Source organism: Rhinoraja longicauda, chromosome 7 (genome assembly GCF_053455715.1).
Source record: "Rhinoraja longicauda isolate Sanriku21f chromosome 7, sRhiLon1.1, whole genome shotgun sequence".
Lineage (NCBI taxonomy): Eukaryota > Metazoa > Chordata > Chondrichthyes > Rajiformes > Arhynchobatidae > Rhinoraja > Rhinoraja longicauda.
Genome location: NC_135959.1, coordinates 10,858,066 through 10,876,542, shown reverse-complemented (window position 1 = coordinate 10,876,542; position 18,477 = coordinate 10,858,066). Strand labels below are relative to the sequence as shown.

Sequence of the window (18,477 nt, the reverse complement as noted above, 5' to 3'; positions counted from 1 at the left end):
TCTGGGCAGAGAGCCGTCGGCCATATCATCCTGCAAACCTTGACTGCAAATCTGTAGAAGACAGCCTACGGTTCCTAAGTGCTGACAGGGTGAGGAAACAGTCTTCTTCGGGTGTCGTCTTCTTGGGACGCCCACTTCGCGGCCTGTCTCTGACATCCCCTGTTATATGGAACTTGGCCTTCACTTTGGAGATGGTACTAGGGCTCACTCCAAATAATGCCGCAACTTGGTTTTGCGGAACACCGGCTTGAAGTTGCACTATCGCACGGGCCCTATCCAGATCAGTCAAACGTGGCATGCCGATTCTTGGAGCAGACACCTACTGACCACTGTAGTAGGGCCCATGCTCACAGATGCTGCCAATCAGGTGCCAATCAGGTACCTGATTGTCAGCACCTGGGGGTACCAGAAGATCAAAACAAGAGTCAATAGCAACAGCAGAATAAGCTGTTTGGCATTGGCAGAGAAGATTTGGCAAATTTTTCATGGGCGCAACCCATATACTCAGCTCTGCTGCTCATCCCACAAATGCATGTTCCTTACAAATGTGGCACCATTTAAAAGGGAAATAAACAGGCTTTCCAACGGTATAAGATTTATTGCCAAGAAGCATTGTTACAACAAAGAAATAATCTACCAAACACAAATTTCCTTACTTTTAGTGCTATGTTTATAACCACGGCGGCACGGTGGTGCAGCGGTAGAGTTGCTGCCTTACAGCGAATGCAGCGCCGGAGACTCAGGTTCGATCCTGACTACGGGCGCCGTCTGTACGGAGTTTGTACGTTCTCCCCGTGACCTGCGTGGGTTTTCTCCGAGATCTTCGGATTCCTTCCACACTCCAAAGACGTACAGGTATGTAGGTTAATTGGCTGGGCAAATGTAAAAATTGTCCGTAGTGGGTATAGGATAGTGTTAATGTGCGGGGATCGCTGGGTGGCGCGGACCTGGTGGGCCGAAGGGCCTGTTTCTGCGCTGTATCTCTAAATCTAAAAAAATCTAAATTCTGACGTGGACAACTTTTCATCAATCTTCACCCAATCAGAAGTGTGATAAAAAGCCTTTTAATGGAGGTTACAACGCTGGACCAACAATTGCAAGGTCATATGTAAAAACTCCAAAACTTACCAGTGTATCACTGTTGTATGCCTGCATGTAAACCCTTCCATTTCTTGACAGAATAATAAAACATTTCTCAGCGCAGCATATTTGCGTAACTCCAAGATTTGCAATTCCTTCACACTGAATGGGACAAATCACTGTTGTTTGACTCCTCCAACCGAGCAATCCCCAGGCCAAGACTTCTTGCAAAGAGCCCTACCACAAAAACAAAAGAGTCAAAAACCTTTCATCGTATAAAAGCATGTAATGGAAAAAAGCTATCAGGTGGATTTCATTCAGAACAAAAGGTTAAAGAGAAAGTAGTGCCTGAAGAAAGGATTTACTTCAAGGTACAGATTCGTAAAACACAAATAAAACAAATAGAGATGCAGTCCAGTCAGAAATGTAAACCTGTCGTTCTTCAAACATTTGAAATATGTTCCATTTTTGCTTCTAAAAACATCACTCTTATAAAGTTTCCATAATTTTGAAGTCTCCCTCGAGAGTTGCTGAAAAACTTTTTCAATAATACGGTTATCTGTTCTGGATCTGCTTCATACATTTCAGCAAATGAAACAACATCAGCCAAGCAATATTTCAACATCTGAGTTAACCAACTAACTTTATTTCAAATTTGGATGCAAAACAGTATACAGACATTTGATGTAGCAAGCACAGATAGGAGTCTGAAACCATTCAAGGTTATTTACACCATTTTACCTTTTGAGATGGTGGAGAGCTACACTGTGGTGGCATGCAGGGAGTTGCCAAACGGTCCAGATGAGCCATAATTACAACTGCTGTCTGCCGTAGATCTATGGCCAAATCATTATCTTGGGGTAAAGTCAGATATCTCAAAAAGCATTCGTTTGGACTCAAGGGATTACCCAATATCTGGGGGGAAAGAAGCATGTAAATGAGAAAAAATATATTTTTTTTTTTTAAAGGTTCATTACAGCAAGTACCAAATATATTGACAATGATACAAAAAATTAGACAAGAAATTAGTCACACAGGAAAATAGCTGCAAAATAAGGGGCTAGTCATTTAAAATTGAGTTGTGGAGAAATTTCTTCTCTCAGAGGGTAATCAATGGAATTCGCTGCCCCTGGCAACGGCAGAATCCGGATTATTAGATAGATTCATTCTTTGGTTTATTATTGTCACTGAAACCAGATACAGTAAAATACTGTTTTACATGTTATCCAGGTGAATAATACCATTATTATTTGATTATAATAATTAAATTTGATTAGAGAATTTGAGTATAGGAGCAGGGAGGTTCTGCTGCAGTTGTACAGGGCCTTGGTGAGACCGCATCTGGAGTATTGTGTACAGTTTTGGTCTCCTAATCTGAGGAAAGACATTCTAGCCTTAGAGGGAGTACAGAGAAGGTTCACCAGATTGATCCCTGGGATGGCAGGACTTTCATATGAAGAAAGACTGGATAGACTAGGCTTATACTCGCTGGAATTTAGAAGACTGAGGGGGGATCTTATAGAAACATATAAAATTCTTAAGGGGTTGGAGAGGCTAGATGCGGGAAGATTGTTCCCGATGTTGGGGAAGTCCAGAACCAGGGGTCACAGCTTAAGGATAAGGGGGAAGTCTTTTAGGACCGAGATGAGAAAAAAAATCTTCACACAGAGAGTGGTGAGTCTGTGGAATTCTCTGCCACAGAAGGTAGTTGAGGCCAGTTCATTAGCTATATTTAAGAGGGAGTTAGATGTGGGCCTTGTGGCTAAAGGGATCAGGGGGTATGGAAAGAAGGCAGGTACAGGTTACTGAGCTGGATGATCAGCCATGATCATATTGAATAGCGGTGCAGGCTCGAAGGGCCGAATGGCCTACTCATGCACCTATTTTCAATGTTTCTATGTTTCATACACTAGTACAATCAACACCACACAAGTACAACAGTCAGTGCAAAGAAAAAAAAAGAGTGCAGAATATCGTGTTAAATCTACAGAAAAAGTACAAATAAAAAAATGTAAGGGCCACAAGGAGGTAGGTGGAAAGATCAAGAATTCAATGTAAACATATAAACGGTCCATTCAACAGCTTCTTGAATCTGGTGGTACGTTCAAGCATTTTTTTATTCGTATTTTATGCCCAACAAGAGAGAGCGAATGACCACATTGCAAGTGATCCTTCATTCGGTTGACTGCTTTTCCGTGGCAGCATGAACCATAGATGGAGTCGATGGGGCCAGGGAGGGGTGGCTCGTTTGTGAGATGTACAGGGCTACGATCACAATTTTCGACTGGAGCCCCTGACCATGTTCCCAGAACCTGCGTGGACCAGCTAGTAGGAGAATTCACTGACATCTTTAAACATCTTCACTCACCAATCTGTGGTTCCCACCTACATTAAGACAGCCACTAATTCCCCAAGTGTCAATGTAAAACAAGATAGCATGTCTTAATGACATTTGCAGACATTTTCATGCAAAAATGAACACCAAGTTCATTGACCTCTTTGTATTTCACTCCAACACAGCCAAATAGACAAAAAAGCACATACTTTGTTGAGATGCCACTAAAAATAATTTTGCTAATATGGCACTACCTCTTCGTCTGCAGTTGGCCAGTCTTTACTGCATTGTATGCTTTGGAACCTCTGGAGAAGAGGTAAAAGTGGTGCACTTGTTCCTTGCGAAGATCTTTCGTTGTCAGTTTCTCTGGTTCCATTTTCCCAGATCTGCAGTAGTAGTAAAACAGCGGACAGCATTTGGCTGCAAAAGAAAATTAACATTCAATAAATGAAGATTACAAATGAACAAAGTAGAGAGAGAACCAGGTGACCCGGTGCGGCACAGTGGCGCAGCGGTAGAGTTGCTGCCTTATAGCGAATGCAGCGCCGGAGACTCAGGTTCGAACCTGACTACGGGCGCCGTCTGTACGGAGTTTGTACGTTCTCCCCGTGGGTTTTCTCCGAGATCTTCGGTTTCCTCCCACCTCCAAAGACGTACAGGTATGTAGGTTAATTGACTGGTTAAATGTAAAAATTGTCCCTAGTGTGTGTAGGATAGTGTTAATGTGTGGGGATCGCTGGTCGGCGCGGACTCGGTGGGCCGAAGGGCCTGTTTCCGCGCTGTATCTCTAAATCTAAAAATCTAAATCTAAACCTTGCACATGAAACAAAGTTTGCACCCACGGAAACAAAAAATTTAGACAAATGGCATACTGACTGTTATTGCTCGGGCTTGGTTTAAAAGTGAATTAGTTAAAATTGTACAGGGCGATAGTGAGGCTAATCTTGGAGTTACAGTAAATGGGAGTAATAAGTACCAATAAGGGCGTGCAGCGTAGGTTCACTAGGTTAATTCCCGGAATGGCGGGACTGTCGTATGTTGAAAGGCTGGAGCAATTAGGCTTGTATACACTGGAATTTAGAAGGATGAGGGGGGATCTTATTGAAACATACAAGATAATTAGGGGATTGGACACATTAGAGGCAGGAAACATGTTCCCAATGTTGGGGGAGTCCAGAACAAGGGGCCACAGTTTAAGAATAAGGGGTAGGCCATTTAGAACGGAGATGAGGAAAAACTTTTTCAGAGTGGTGAAGGTGTGGAATTCTCTGCCTCAGAAGGCAGTGGAGGCCAGTTCGTTGGATGCTTTCAAGAGAGAGCTGGATAGAGCTCTTAAGGATAGTGGAGTGAGGGGGTATGGGGAGAAGGCAGGAACGGGGTACTGATTGAGAGTGATCAGCCATGATCGCATTGAATGGCGGTGCTGGCTCGAAGGGCTGAATGGCCTACTCCTGCACCTATTGTCTATTGTCTATAAGTACAGTGTGTGCCCCCTTGTGTGGAAAAGGATATATTAGAATAGATTCACTGAACTAATTGCTAGCCCACAACACTTCACGCTGTATATTAATGATTTGGACGAGGGAATTGAAGGCTTTGTGACAAAGTTTGCGGATGATACAAAAATAGGTGGAGGGGCAGGTGGTGTAGATAAAGGAGGGACTCTGCAGAAGGACAGGCTGTGAGAGTGAGCAGAGAAGTGATAGATGGAATATAATGTAGCAAAGGGTGGAGTCATGTATTTTGGTAGGAGGAATGAAGGTGTAGACTATTTTCCAAATGGTTGAGAATCCAGAAATCAGAGGTGCAAAGGGACTTGAGATTGCTGATGCAGGATTGCCAAAAGGTTAATCTGCAAGTCAAATCAGTAGTATAGAAAGCAAACTCAATGCTGGCATTTATTTTAAGAGGGCTTGAAAACAAAAACTGGGATGTAATGTTGAGGCTCTAGAAGATGCAGGTAAGGCCACATTTGGAATATTGTGAGCAATTTTGGGCACCATATCTGAGGAAGGACGTGCTGGCTCTGGAGAGGGTCCAGAGGAGGTTTACAAGAATGATTCCAGCAATAAGTAGGTTAACCTACAATGAGCGTTTGTCGGCACTGGGCGTGCACTCACTGGAGTTTAGAAGAATGAGGAAGGACCTCAATGAAACATACACAATAGTGAAAGGCTTGGATAGAGTGGATGTGGAGAGGATGTTTCCGCAAGTGGGAGAGTCTAGCACTAGAAGTCATAGCCTCAGAATGAAAGGACATTCTTTTAGGAAGGTGATGAGGAAAAATGTCTTTAGTCAAAGGGTGGTGAATCTGTGGCAATCTTTGCCACAGAAGACCGCGACGGCCAAGTCTGTGAATATTTTTAAGGCAGAAATAGATTCTTGATTAGTACAGGTATCAGAGGTCTGGGGGAGAAGACAGGAGGATGGGGTTAGGAGGGAGAGATAGATCAGCCATGACTGAATAGTGGACTTGATGGGCCAAATGGCCTAATTCTACTATCCCTTATGACTGTTCTATCACAAATAGCCAAAAAAAAGGCAAATGTGTATTCTTTAGAGTTTAGTAGAAGTGGTGCTTTTATTGAAACATCAGATTATAAGGAAGCATGACATGGTAAATATTAAGATGTTTTGACTGGTGGGACTATCTCAAACAAGCGAACATTGTTTTAAATAGCTAACCCCTTAAAAGTGATCGACATATACAGAATTTCTTCTCAGAGGATGGCAAATCCCTGCAATCCGTTATTTCAGAAGATTCTGGAGGTTGAATGATTGGAGGCATTCAACGAGACGAGATAAACTTTGAAAGATCAGGAAAATTAGAGCTATTCGTAATTGGCAGGGAAGAGACACCTGTCACTAATGCACTTTTAAGCTTTCTGCACTCAAAATGGAGGTCAATAATTTTGTGTAACAATGCAGGTTTTGCCATTGTCATTTCCTCTGGAAATGAGGTTGCACTATGTTAACAGATGAAAGATATTCACCAGTAAACAAGGGCCTCATTTATGTTTCAGCTACAAAATTTCATATTTTCTGTATTCCCTACCTTAACGTTCCTCTCTGCACAGCCAGTTCTAGAAGTATTGCAAGAGCCAAGTGCTGATCTTGAAGTGGAATGTTTCCTGACCCCTTCGAGCTTGGTGCTCCATGAAGGTCACTGTGGAACAGAAATTCAGTTCTTAATTATAACAACTAGACAACTTTTCTCAGTGAAAAAAATTAAGTTGTCTGTCAATACCAACTTACCCTGTAACAACAGACCTGAGAAATTTTGTTGCTCTCTCCACAACTTCAAGCCACACACTGGATACAGTCCCTTCATCAAACAACGATGCCTCCGGGAGAGAACGAAGTGCATCAAGAGATTCCTGCAGCAACTCACTGCACAAGTCAGCATCTTCACCTTCATACAAAGAGACAAAAGAAAAGAATGTCCCCAAAGACCACACAATAAAGGTTAAATCTGCAAATGACCTTCAAATCAATAATCTTGAAAATCCCACTCCTTACCCGATCTCCACGCTCTGCGAAGGAATGCAAAGGCAAATGAAAGTGCTGCTCTAGATCCAACTCTCGCGAGTCCTTCTACACCCTTCCCAACTGGTCTGGAACTGAAATTTAAAATAAATTTCAAATGACAAGGTTCAAATGAACATGCAATTTTGAAATGTTTTAAATAGAAGCAAAACATGACATCTTCCTTTGCGATCTTATTGACAAAAAACATTAGTCTTGAAACATACCTTTTCTTGTCAGAAACAGCCACGGAAACACTCATTGTCTTCCATTTAACATTTGTATGCTCCAGGAGCACACTTCTACTCAGTGCAATGAAGTATCGCTCCAGGACTGCCAATCTCTGCTTCAACCTTATCCCAGAGAGAGTTGAGGCTGCTGCTTGTGCAGCTACTGCCTGTTGTTCCTTCACAAGTACATGGAGACACTCTTTCAACTCGCTGACATCTGCAGATAAAATGGATTAGTTGTTACTTTCAATGAATAAAAGAGAAATGGTGCTTTATAACTTCATTCTAATATCAAAAGATTAGTATAACCTCAAAGACATGACGCCAATGCAGAGATCTTTCAGCATAGCTTTTAGTATTGTAGCTTTCGTTGAGCGTGGAAACAGGCCCTTCGGCTCACTGAGTGTGGGCGACCAGCGATCCCCGCACACCAACACTATGCTACACACACTAGGAACAATTTACAATAATACCAAGCCAATTACCCTGAAAATCTGTACGTCTTTGGAGTGTGGGAGGAAACCGGAGATGCCGGAGAAAATCCACGCAGTCCATGGGAAGAACGTACAAACTCCGTACAGAAGCACCCGTCGTCAGGATTGAAACACAGGTCTCTGGCACTGTAAGATAGCAACTCTACTGCCCTGCAACCCTTCAACAAAGTAACTTCATACATACAAGACACTAACATTAGCAGCAGTGACCAAGAAGGATCTACCTGTGATGGCACAGGAAGCGATAACCAGCACAGAAATTTAACAGGAGCTGCATTAAGGCAAGATCTGTTTGGAGGAGCTTATCGTCTCAAGGAGATAGCATTTCAAGTCAGAAAGTGATGCGCAGCAAGAGAGAGTACTAATTGGTTGTTTGGTCAGCTGAGTATTTCCACTACTTTCATAGTTTAATAATTTAGGACAAATTTTTAAAAGGTGATTAATAGTCAATTAGTATTCTTTAATTAAAAAATTAGCAACTAAGAGCTTAAGTTCAAGACGATTCTTTTGTATTTCATTCACTGTTCAAGAGAAAGGATGTTCTTTATCATAAAATAGAGCTCAGTTGCATGCGGCATATGGTGTCTGCAGTATGCAGGAATTCCCAGCCACTTGGTGACCACATCTACAGGAGGTGCCACCTGCTTGAACAGCTTTGTGTGCTGTGTTTTCGAGTTTAACTGCTTGCTTGGGGCACTTTGGTGATTTCATGATGCCATTTAGAAGGAGGAGATCTTATCGAAACATATAAGATTATTAAGGGGTTGGACACGTTAGAGGCAGGAAACATGTTCCCAATGTTGGGGAAGTCCAGAACAAGGGGCCACAGTTTAAGAATAAGGGGTAGGCCATTTAGAACTGAGATGAGGAAAAACTTTTTCAGTCAGAGAGTTGTGAGTCTGTGGAATTCTCTGCCTCAGAAGGCAGTGGAGGCCAATTCTCTGAATGCATTCAAGAGAGAGCTGGATAGAGCTCTTAAGGATAGCGAAGTCAGGGGGTATGGGGAGAAGGCAGGAACGGGGTACTGATTGAGAATGATCAGCCATGATCACATTGAATGGCGTTGCTGGCTCGAAGGGCCGAATGGCCTCCTCCTGCACCTATTGTCTATTGTCTATAATAATCGGCCCTGGGCCCACCACAATGAAGCCACGACCAAGAAACCATAATATACCTCTACTTCTTCAGAAGCCCAACGAAGTTTGGTATATCTTCAATGGCTCTTTCCAACTTCTACTGAAGTATCAGAGAATGCATCTGATCAGGAAGCATCACAGCTTGGTTTGGGCAACAGCTCTGCCCAATTCTGCAAGACATTGCAGAGATGTTGCCCAATCCATCACACAAACCAGATTAACTCCATCACTTTACGCTGTCTTTGGAATGCAGCCAGCATCATCACAATCTTTTGTTCTTGTGTATGCCTTAATGGTACTCGTTTATAATATTGTCTGTGCGCTATCCAGTCAAATCAAGTTTTCCATGTATCGAAAATAACCAACATGCGACAAAATAACCAACACCTAGATAGGCTGCAGTTAGATACAAAATACGGGACTAATAAGTATTGGAAGTAGTCAGGGAGTGCATTTCACTTAGGAATCATATTCCCAGGCTGGAAAATGATTGAGGTGAATGTTCTCTAGGGGAGTGCAGCCAGACAGGTATACGGCATCGGGGGTTGCTCAGCACTCAATGAGAAAGAGTGAAAGGACAATAATGATAAAAACTGATAGATGTTCCGACAGCTACGGGTGCAAATGTAGCATGGTGCATTTGCCACCCTGGTCCACGGTCATTTTAATAAGGTTGGGGTGGGGTGGTGCAGGGCAGAAGAAAGAGGATAGATAAGGTGGATAGTCGTCGTTTTTTTCTCAGGGCAGCAGGTTTAAAGTGAGGGGGGAAAGATTTGAGGCAGACCTGTGGAGCAACTACATCTACGAGAATGGTGCATATATAGTACAAGAAAATAACTGCAGATGCTGGTACAAATTGATTTATTCACAAAATGCTGGAGTAACTCAGCAGGTCAGGCAGCATCTCGGGAGAGAAGGAATGGGTGACGTCGCGACCCGAAATGTCACCCATTCCTTCTCTCCCGAGATGCTGCCTGACCTGCTGAGTTACTCCAGCATTTTGTGAATAAATTGGTGCATATATAGAGTGGGCTGCCAGTGAAGTAGTGGCTGCAAGAACACTTACAATGCTTAAAAGACATTTGGGCAGGTACGTGGATGCTAGGAGGCTGCAGGGTGACTTGGATAGGTTGGTTGAGTGGGCAGAAGCATGGCAGATGTAGTATAATGTGGATAAATGTGAGGTTATCTACTTTGATGGCAAGAATAGGAAGGCAGATTATCTGAATGGTGTCAGATTAGGAGGAGAGGTGCAATGAGACCTGGGTATGCTTGTATATTAGTCACTGAAAGTAAGCATGCAGGTACAGCAGGCAGTGAAGAAAGCTAATGGCATGTTGGGCTGTTGGCCTTCATTGCGAGTGGATTTGAGTTTAGGAGCAAGGAGGTCGTACTGCAGTTGTACAGGGCCCTGGCAAGACTGTATCTGGAGTATTGTGTGCAATTTTGGTCTCCTAATTTGAGGAATGACATTATTGCAAATGAGGGCGTGCAGCATAGGTTCACCAGGATTCCCGGGATGGCGGGACTGACATATGTTGAAAGAATGGGTCGACTAGGCTTGTATTCGCTGGAATTTAGAAGGATGAGAGGGGATCTTGTCGAAACATACAAGATTCTTAGAGGATTGGACAGGGTAGATGCAGGCCAAATGTTCCCGATGTTGGGAGAGCCCAGAAACAGGGGTCACAGTTTAAGAAGGGGTGGGCCATTTAGGACTGAGATGAGGAAAAACCTTTTCACCCAGAAAGTTGTGAATCTGTGGAATTGTCTGAAGTTGGAGAAATCAATGTTCATTGACTTCTCCAACTTCAGATAGTTCCTCTGTCCCTCTCTTTCCCCTCCCCAGCTCTCCCACTGTCTTTCTGTCTCCTACTACATCCTATCTTTGTTCTGCCCCCTCCCCTGACATCAGTCTGAAGAAGGGTCTCGACCCGAAACGTCACCCATTCCTTCTCTCCTGAGATGTTCCCTGACCCGCTGAGTTACTCCAGCATTTTGTGTCTACCTTCAATTTGAACCAGCATCTGCAGTTATTTTCCTACACATGAGAAAGGATGCAGTACAAGAATTCTTAGCAGGCTCAAAGGTGGATAAAACAGCAGGGCCTAATGTGATCTATCCCAGTCTGCTATAGGAAGGCAAAGAAAAGAATTGCTGGGGCTCCAACAGAAGCTTTCGATCTTATAAGGCCACCATAGATGACTAGACGATAGCTAATGTGTACCTTCATTTAAGAAGGGCAACTGACTAAACCAAGTATTAACTGGCTGGCAAATTTGACCTCAGTGGTAGGGGTACAGTATGGCTTTGTTAAATAGAGGTACTGTTTGATAATTTGACTGAAACAAGGAATTATTTCAATGACAGTAATGTCATTTGAATCAATGAATATGTTGATCGGCCAAGTATGTGCATATACAAGGAATGTGCCTCGGTGCTCCGCTCACAAATGCCAACACAAACATACAGTTAACAATTAAGAATAAAGCATAACCACATCAAAACAATAAGGATACAACATTATGGTCTAAACATGTGGGTGAAAATAAACCAGAGGGAAAAAGAGACTACAGACTTTGGTTATTGAGTAGAACTACTACTCGTGGAAAAAAAACTGTTTTTATGTGTGGCTGTGGCTGCTTTGACAGCCCGGAGTCACTTTCCAGAGGGAAGTGCTTCAAAGATTTTGTGGCCAGGGTGAGAGGGGTCAGAGATGATCTTGCCCGCTCACTTCCTAGCCCTTGCAGTGTACAGTTCGTCAATGGGGGAAGGTTACACCCAACAATGTGCTGTTCTGGTATCGATGAAAGGAAAGATATAACTGCCCTGAAATGGATGAAAAGGAGATTGACCAGGGTGTTGCCTGGGATGCAACATTTCAGCGATGAGCAGACTGGATGGGCTGGGTTTGTCTTCATGAAGTGGAAGACCAAGGAAAACAAAATTATTAGAAAATATGATACGGTCAACAATAGGAAAGATTTCCATTTAGTCAAGGTGACTATAACTGGAGAGCATTGATTTACTTCAAGAATACGAGATTGAGAGGCAGTTTGAAGAACTTAGAGGGTAGTTGAAATCTGGAACACACTACTGGAGACACTGGAGGAGACAAGTGCCCTGACAGTATTTAAAATGTCACGATTTGCACAAAGTGCTGCAAAATGGCATTAGTACAAATAGGTACTTTTATAGCCAGCGCAAACTTGGTGGGCTGACGCCCTAGTCATGTGCTACATGACACAATGTCTACACATTCTGCCAGAACTCTCTCACGTTCATCCATCTATTATAATCATAAAACGAGACAGAATAATCACTAATTTCGCTCATTCACTCCCACAATTTCAGAATTCTCATCGCGTGGTTCAATCAATCAGATCATTCCAATAACTAGCAGATCACCACAGGACATCAAACACTTGCACATCAATCAGTCCAATCACACAAACATGTGTCTTTTAAGGACCACAGCAACATATCTGCAGGATGAAATATGATTTCATTAAAGGAAAGGTTTTCTATCTTTTTGCAAACAAGTCAGTTTGCAAACAAAACAGCATGTTCTCCGAGTACCCCACCACTATATTGCATGCGCATACAAAACCATAGTTAACAGATAGCAAGTCATTGGGCTATATAGCACAGAAACAGGCCTTTCAACCTACAATCATGGGCAGCACGGAGGCGCAGAGGTAGAGTTGCTGCCTTACAGCACTTGCAGCACCGGAGACCGGCGTTCAATCCTGACTACGGGTGCTGTCTGTATGGAATTTGTACGTTCTCCCTGTGATCTGCATGGGATTTCTTCGAGAAAATTGTAAATTGTAAATTGTCCCTCGTGTGTGTAGGATAATGTTAATGTGGGGATCACTGGTCGGCGTGGACTCGGTGGGCCGAAGGGCCTGTTTCCACGCTGTATCGCTAAACTAAAGTAAATTATGTTGGCATATTAGGCTGTCATTAGACCCATAGCCCTCCGAACCCTTTTTTTCCCAATACATCTGTTCAAATATCTTTTAAAAGTCGTAATTGTATCTGGTTCTTAATATTCATCTGGACTCAATCCAGAAGTCCAGTCCTATGTGGATAAATGTGAGGTTATCCACTTTGGTGGCAAGAACAAGGCAGATTATTAACTGAATGGTGTCAGATTAGGAAAAGGGGAAGTGCAACGAGACCTGTGTGTCCTTGTACATCGATCACTGAAAGTAAGCATGCAGGTAAAGCAGGCAGTGAAGAAATCTAATGGCATGTTAGCCTTCATAACGAGAGGATTTGAGTTTTGGAGCAAAGAGGTCCTTCTGCAGTTGTACAGGGCCCTGGCGAGACCACACCTGGAGTGTTATGCGCAGTGCTGGTCTCTTAATTTGAGGAAGGACATTCTTGCTATTGAGGGAGTGCAGCATAGGTTCACGAGGATAATTCCCGGAATGGCGGGACTGTCATATGATGAAAGAATGGAACAACTGGGCTTGTATACTGCTCCCACCCTATGGAACTCACTACCCCAAACCGTCAGAGACTCCTCCTCACTCACCACATTCAAAACATCACTGAAGTCTCACCTGTTCAGCACTGCCTTCAACCACTGAAGGTCACCTCACCTTGTGTCTCCTTTTTCTGTTCGTTTACTTATTTATCTATTTATTCACTTCTCTATGTTCTAGAAATCCCTGTAAAGCGTCTTTGAGTGTTTGAAAAGCGCTATATAAATGTAATGCATTATTATTATTATTATTGTATTCACTGGAATTTAGGATGACAGGGGATCTTAGAGAAACATATAAAATTAAGGGATTGGACACGTTAGATGCAGGAAACTTGTTCGCGACATTGGGGGAATCCAGAACCAGGGGCCATGGTTTAAGAATAAGGGGTAACCCATTTAGAACGGAGATGAGGAAAAGTTTTTTCACCCAGAGAGTTGTGACTTTGTGGAATTCTCTGCCTCAGACGGGAGTGGAGGCCAATTCACTGGATGCATTCAAAAGAGAGTTAGTTAGAGCTCTTAGGGTCAGTGGAATCAAGGGATATGGGGAGAAGGCAGGCACAGGGTACCATTTGTGGATGATCAGCCATGATCACATTGAACGGCGGTACTGACTTGAAGGGCTGAATGGCCTACCCCTGCGCCTATTTCCTATGTATCTATGTATCCTTCTCCATAACTACTTTAAAACTAATAGAATTATGATCACCGGTCTCAAAACGCTCCCACACAGACATTCGGTCACTTGCCCCACCTCATTTCCTAAGGAGTCTAATGTTGCGCACTCTCTGGTAGGGCCCTCTATATTAAGGAAGTTATCATGGACATATTAACAAATTCCACCCAGTTGAAGCAATTTACACAATGGGAGATGCAGTCAATATTAGGGAACTTGAAATCACCCGCTAATACTACCAGGGAAATGTTGTTTGGCCTTTTATCCTGATAATGCAATACAAGCTGTATTCCTTTGTACTTTACATAAACAGGTTATAAATATCCCTTTTATATTTGTGCTTAATTATTCATTAAGTTTCTAGGTGATTAAAGGCTCAACCTACTAATCCTACTGCCAACCTGCAAAACGTCACCAATGAACTGTCCAAAACAAGCTTCACTCTAAAGCACTTTCCAAATACTAAGTATATGATTTCCACACATCAATTTTCCAGCCAAAGGTCTGAACTTTCAGTTTTTTTTAATCAAAGTTCAAAACTGTTTGTGGAAAATTAAAACAATCTGATCAGCAAGCATTAAAAAGAATGTAATTTAAAGCAATGTAATTAAAATTAGGTTAAAGGCTTGAAAATTACCAATGGTTCCCTTAACCAGAATAGATTCTCACCATCCCCTTTTTAACCAGAACACAAATAACAGAAGTCGATTGCAACTTAAAATACCCCATGCACGTTAGCGCAGTGCCAATAATCTGGAGCAGTACAAGTACAGTATGACAGCAATATTTTAACTGGCCTAATCACCCAGGCTGGTCTTGTGCCTCAATTACACAACATGCAGCTGCTTATCATCCCCATATTGGACAACTTAATGTTTACGTGAACTAAGCAATGCTGGAGTTCAGGGCACTTACACAGCAAAACAAGATTAAATCAACAGATAGTATCTGACTAAAAGAATACCACACCCTTTGCCAGGCAAACATCCATATAAAGTTCCCTCTGTTTGGTTAATTTTAATTATCTATAGCAAAGGCAAAACACAGAGAGAAAACAGCTAGCATTATGAAGCATTTTAAATGTTTTTGTAGAATTTTTATATAAACAGTATATTAACATTTTTTTTCCCCCCAACTTGCATTTCTTGATACATATGCAGAGGACACAGATTCGCATTAGAAAAAATCGTGATATGAACCACATCCTAGGAACACAACCGCATTACAACCACCTACACTCAAACTATGGCCCTATCTGAGCAACCAATAAATCATGGCCATTAACATGTGTGGAGAGGCAAAAAGATACACTGAAAAATGCATCTGGGATTCAAATTTTGTGGCTAGGAAATGTTTATAATATGAAACATTGATTATAATTGTCTCCCAGTACAGTGGAATAGAAGACAGGCCCTAAAATTGGTTCGAGCAAGCTATTGATCACAAGGAGAGATTAAAAAATAGCACAACTTTCATTAAAACAAATTTGGTTCAAATATCAAAGAAATTATTTGAGGTTATGACAATGGAAATCTTGAAAAACAATTTATTCCAGTTAAACCTCAGTACATGCTTAGAAGTAGGGCGGCAGTGGTGCAACGGTAGAGTTGCTACCTTACAGCACCAGAGACCCAGGTACAATCCCAGGACAAAGGGCTTAATTCGGAAAGGGAAAATAGATTATGAAAGAAAACTGGCAGGGAACATAAAAACTGACTGCAAAAGCTTTTATAGATATGTGAAGAGAAAAAGATTAGTTAAAACAAATGTAGGTCCCTTGCAGTCAGAAACAGGTGAATTGATCATGGGGAACAAGGACATGGCAGACCAATTGAAATAACTACTTTGGTTCTGTCTTCACTAAGGAAGACATAAATAATCTGCCGGAAATAGCAGGGAACCGGGGGTCAAATGAGATGGAGGAACTGAGTGAAATCCAGGTTAGTCGGAAAGTGATGTTAGGTAAATTGAATGGATTAAAGGCCGATAAATCCCCAGGGCCAGATAGGCTGCATCCCAGAGAGCTTAAGGAGGTAGCCCCAGAAATAGTGGATGCATTAGTGATAATTTTTCAAAACTCTTTGGATTCTGGAGTAGTTCCTGAGGATTGGAGGGTAGCTAATGTAACCCCACTTTTCAAAAAGGGAGGGAGAGAGAAAACGGGGAATTACAGACCAGTTAGTCTAACATCGGTAGTGGGTAAAATGCTAGAGTCAGTTATTAAAGATGGGATAGCAGCACATTTGGAAAGTGGTGAAATCATTGGACAAAGTCAGCATGGATTTATGAAAGGTAAATCATGTCTGACGAATCTTATAGAATTTTTCGAGGATGTAACTAGTAGAGTGGATAAGGGAGAACCAGTGGATGTGTTACATCTGGACTTCCAGAAGGCTTTCGACAAGGTCCCACATAAGAGATTAGTATGCAAACTTAAAGCACACGGTATTGTGGGTTCAGTATTGATGTGGATAGAGAACTGGCTGGGAGACAGGAAGCAAAGAGTAGGAATAAACGGGTCCTTTTCAGAATGGCAGGCAGTGACTAGTGGGGTACCGCAAGGCTCAGTGCTGGGACCCCAGCTATTTACAATATATATTAATGATTTGGACGAGGGAATTGAATGCAACATCTCCAAGTTTGCGGATGACACGAAGCTGGGGGGCAGTGTTAGCTGTGAGGAGGATGCTAGGAGGCTGCAATGTGACTTGGATAGGTTAGGTGAGTGGGCAAAGGCATGGCAGATGCAGTATAATGTGGATAAATGTGAGGTTATCCACTTTGGTGGCAAGAACAGGAAAGCAGACTATTATCTCATTGGTGGCCGATTAGGAGAAAAGGAGATGCAACGAGACCTGGGTGTCGTGGTACACCAGTCATTGAAAGTAGGCATGCAGGTGCAGCAGGCAGTGAAGAAAGTGAATGGTATGTTGGCATTCATAGCGAGGGGATTTGAGTATAGGAGCAGGGAGGTTCTGCTGCAGTTGTACAGGGCATTGGTGAGACCACACCTGGAGTATTGCGTACAGTTTTGGTCTCCTAATCTGAGGAAAGACATTCTTGCCATAGAGGGAGTACAGAGAAGGTTCACCAGATTGATTCCTGGGACTCCAAAGACGTACAGGTATGTAGGTTAATTGGCTGGGTAAATGTTTTTTTTTTTAAATTGTCCCTAGTGGGTGTAGGATAGTGTTAATGTACGGGGATCGCTGGGCGGCACGGACTTGGTGGGCCGAAAAGGCCTGTTTCCGGCTGTATATATATGATATGATATGATATGGCAGGACTTTCATATGAAGAAAGACTGGATAGACTCGGCTTGTACTCGCTGGAATTTAGAAGATTGAGGGGGGATCTTATAGAAACTTACAAAATTCTTAAGGGGTTGGACAGGCTAGATGCAGGAAGATTGTTCCCGATGTTGGGGAAGTCCAGAACAAGGGGTCACAGTTTAAGGATAAGGGGGAAGTCTTTTAGGACCAAGATGAGAAAGTTTTTTTTCAAACAGAGAGTGGTGAATCTGTGGAATTCTCTGCCACAGAAGGTAGTTGAGGCCAGTTCATTGGCTATATTTAAGAGGGAGTTAGATGTGCCCCGTGTGGCTAAAGAGATCATGGGGTATGGAGAGAAGGCAGGTACGGGATACTGAGTTGGATGATCAGCCATGATCATATTGAATGGCGGTGCAGGCTCGAAGGGCCGAATGGCCTACTCCTGCACCTATTTTCTATGTTTCTATGTTTCTAATCCTGACTACAGGTGCTGTCTGAACAGAGTTTGTACATTCTCCCTATGACCATGTGGGTTTTCTCCCACACGCCAAAGTCATCCAGGTTTGTATGTTAATTGACCCATGTGTGATTATTGGCCAGTGTTGACACGGTGGGCCGAATGGACTGTTTCCATGCTGGATCTCTAAATTAAACTAAAGTAAATGAAACCCAGGAATGATAATGTTTGAGGAGCATTTGAAGGCTCTGGGCCTGTACTTGCAGGACTTAAGGATGAGGGAGATATGCATTGAAACCTACCAGATAATGGTAGGGCACGATAAAGCTGAACTTGAAAGTCTAGAGAGTCTAGAGCCAGAAGGCACAGCCTCAGAATAAAAGGAAGTATCTTTACAATGGAGATGTGGAGGAGTTTAGCCAAAGGGTGGTGAATCTGTGGAATTCATTGCTACAGACCATGACAGGAGACTATGACATTGGTTATTTTAAAAGTGAAGATTGATGGGGTTTTGATTAGGAAGGGTGACAAAGGTTATGGGGAGGAGGCAGGAGAATGACATTGGAAGAGAAAAATAGGTCAGCCATGATTGGATGGCAGAGTAGACTTGATGGGCCCGATAGCCTAATTCTGCTCCCATGTCTTCTGGAAACAGTGGTACAAAGGCACTAGAGCTGTATAGTCCAAGAATCTAAATGAAATTGTCGGGCTCGCAGATAATGAGGTACAACAGATGGAGCAGTTACTATGGCATATCAGGTGGAGCTGAAGAATGTC

The 18,477-nt window shown here is 42.7% G+C and overlaps 1 protein-coding gene across 6 annotated transcripts in view; it reads right to left on the bottom strand.

Annotated features, from left to right (window-relative positions):
* The window catches only part of herc2 (HECT and RLD domain containing E3 ubiquitin protein ligase 2), a 167,091-nt gene that overhangs the window by 129,726 nt on the left and 18,888 nt on the right, over positions 1 to 18,477 (bottom strand). For all 6 annotated transcript variants that reach the window (XM_078402096.1, XM_078402100.1, XM_078402097.1 and 3 more), the window contains exons 4-10: positions 7,168 to 7,387; positions 6,935 to 7,035; positions 6,671 to 6,827; positions 6,471 to 6,581; positions 3,670 to 3,835; positions 1,822 to 1,995; positions 1,129 to 1,317 (exon numbers count right to left, since the gene is read on the bottom strand). In XM_078402096.1, coding sequence (XP_078258222.1) covers positions 1,129 to 1,317; positions 1,822 to 1,995; positions 3,670 to 3,835; positions 6,471 to 6,581; positions 6,671 to 6,827; positions 6,935 to 7,035; positions 7,168 to 7,387 — 1,118 coding nt within the window. The remainder of the gene's footprint in view (positions 1 to 1,128; positions 1,318 to 1,821; positions 1,996 to 3,669; positions 3,836 to 6,470; positions 6,582 to 6,670; positions 6,828 to 6,934; positions 7,036 to 7,167; positions 7,388 to 18,477) is intronic.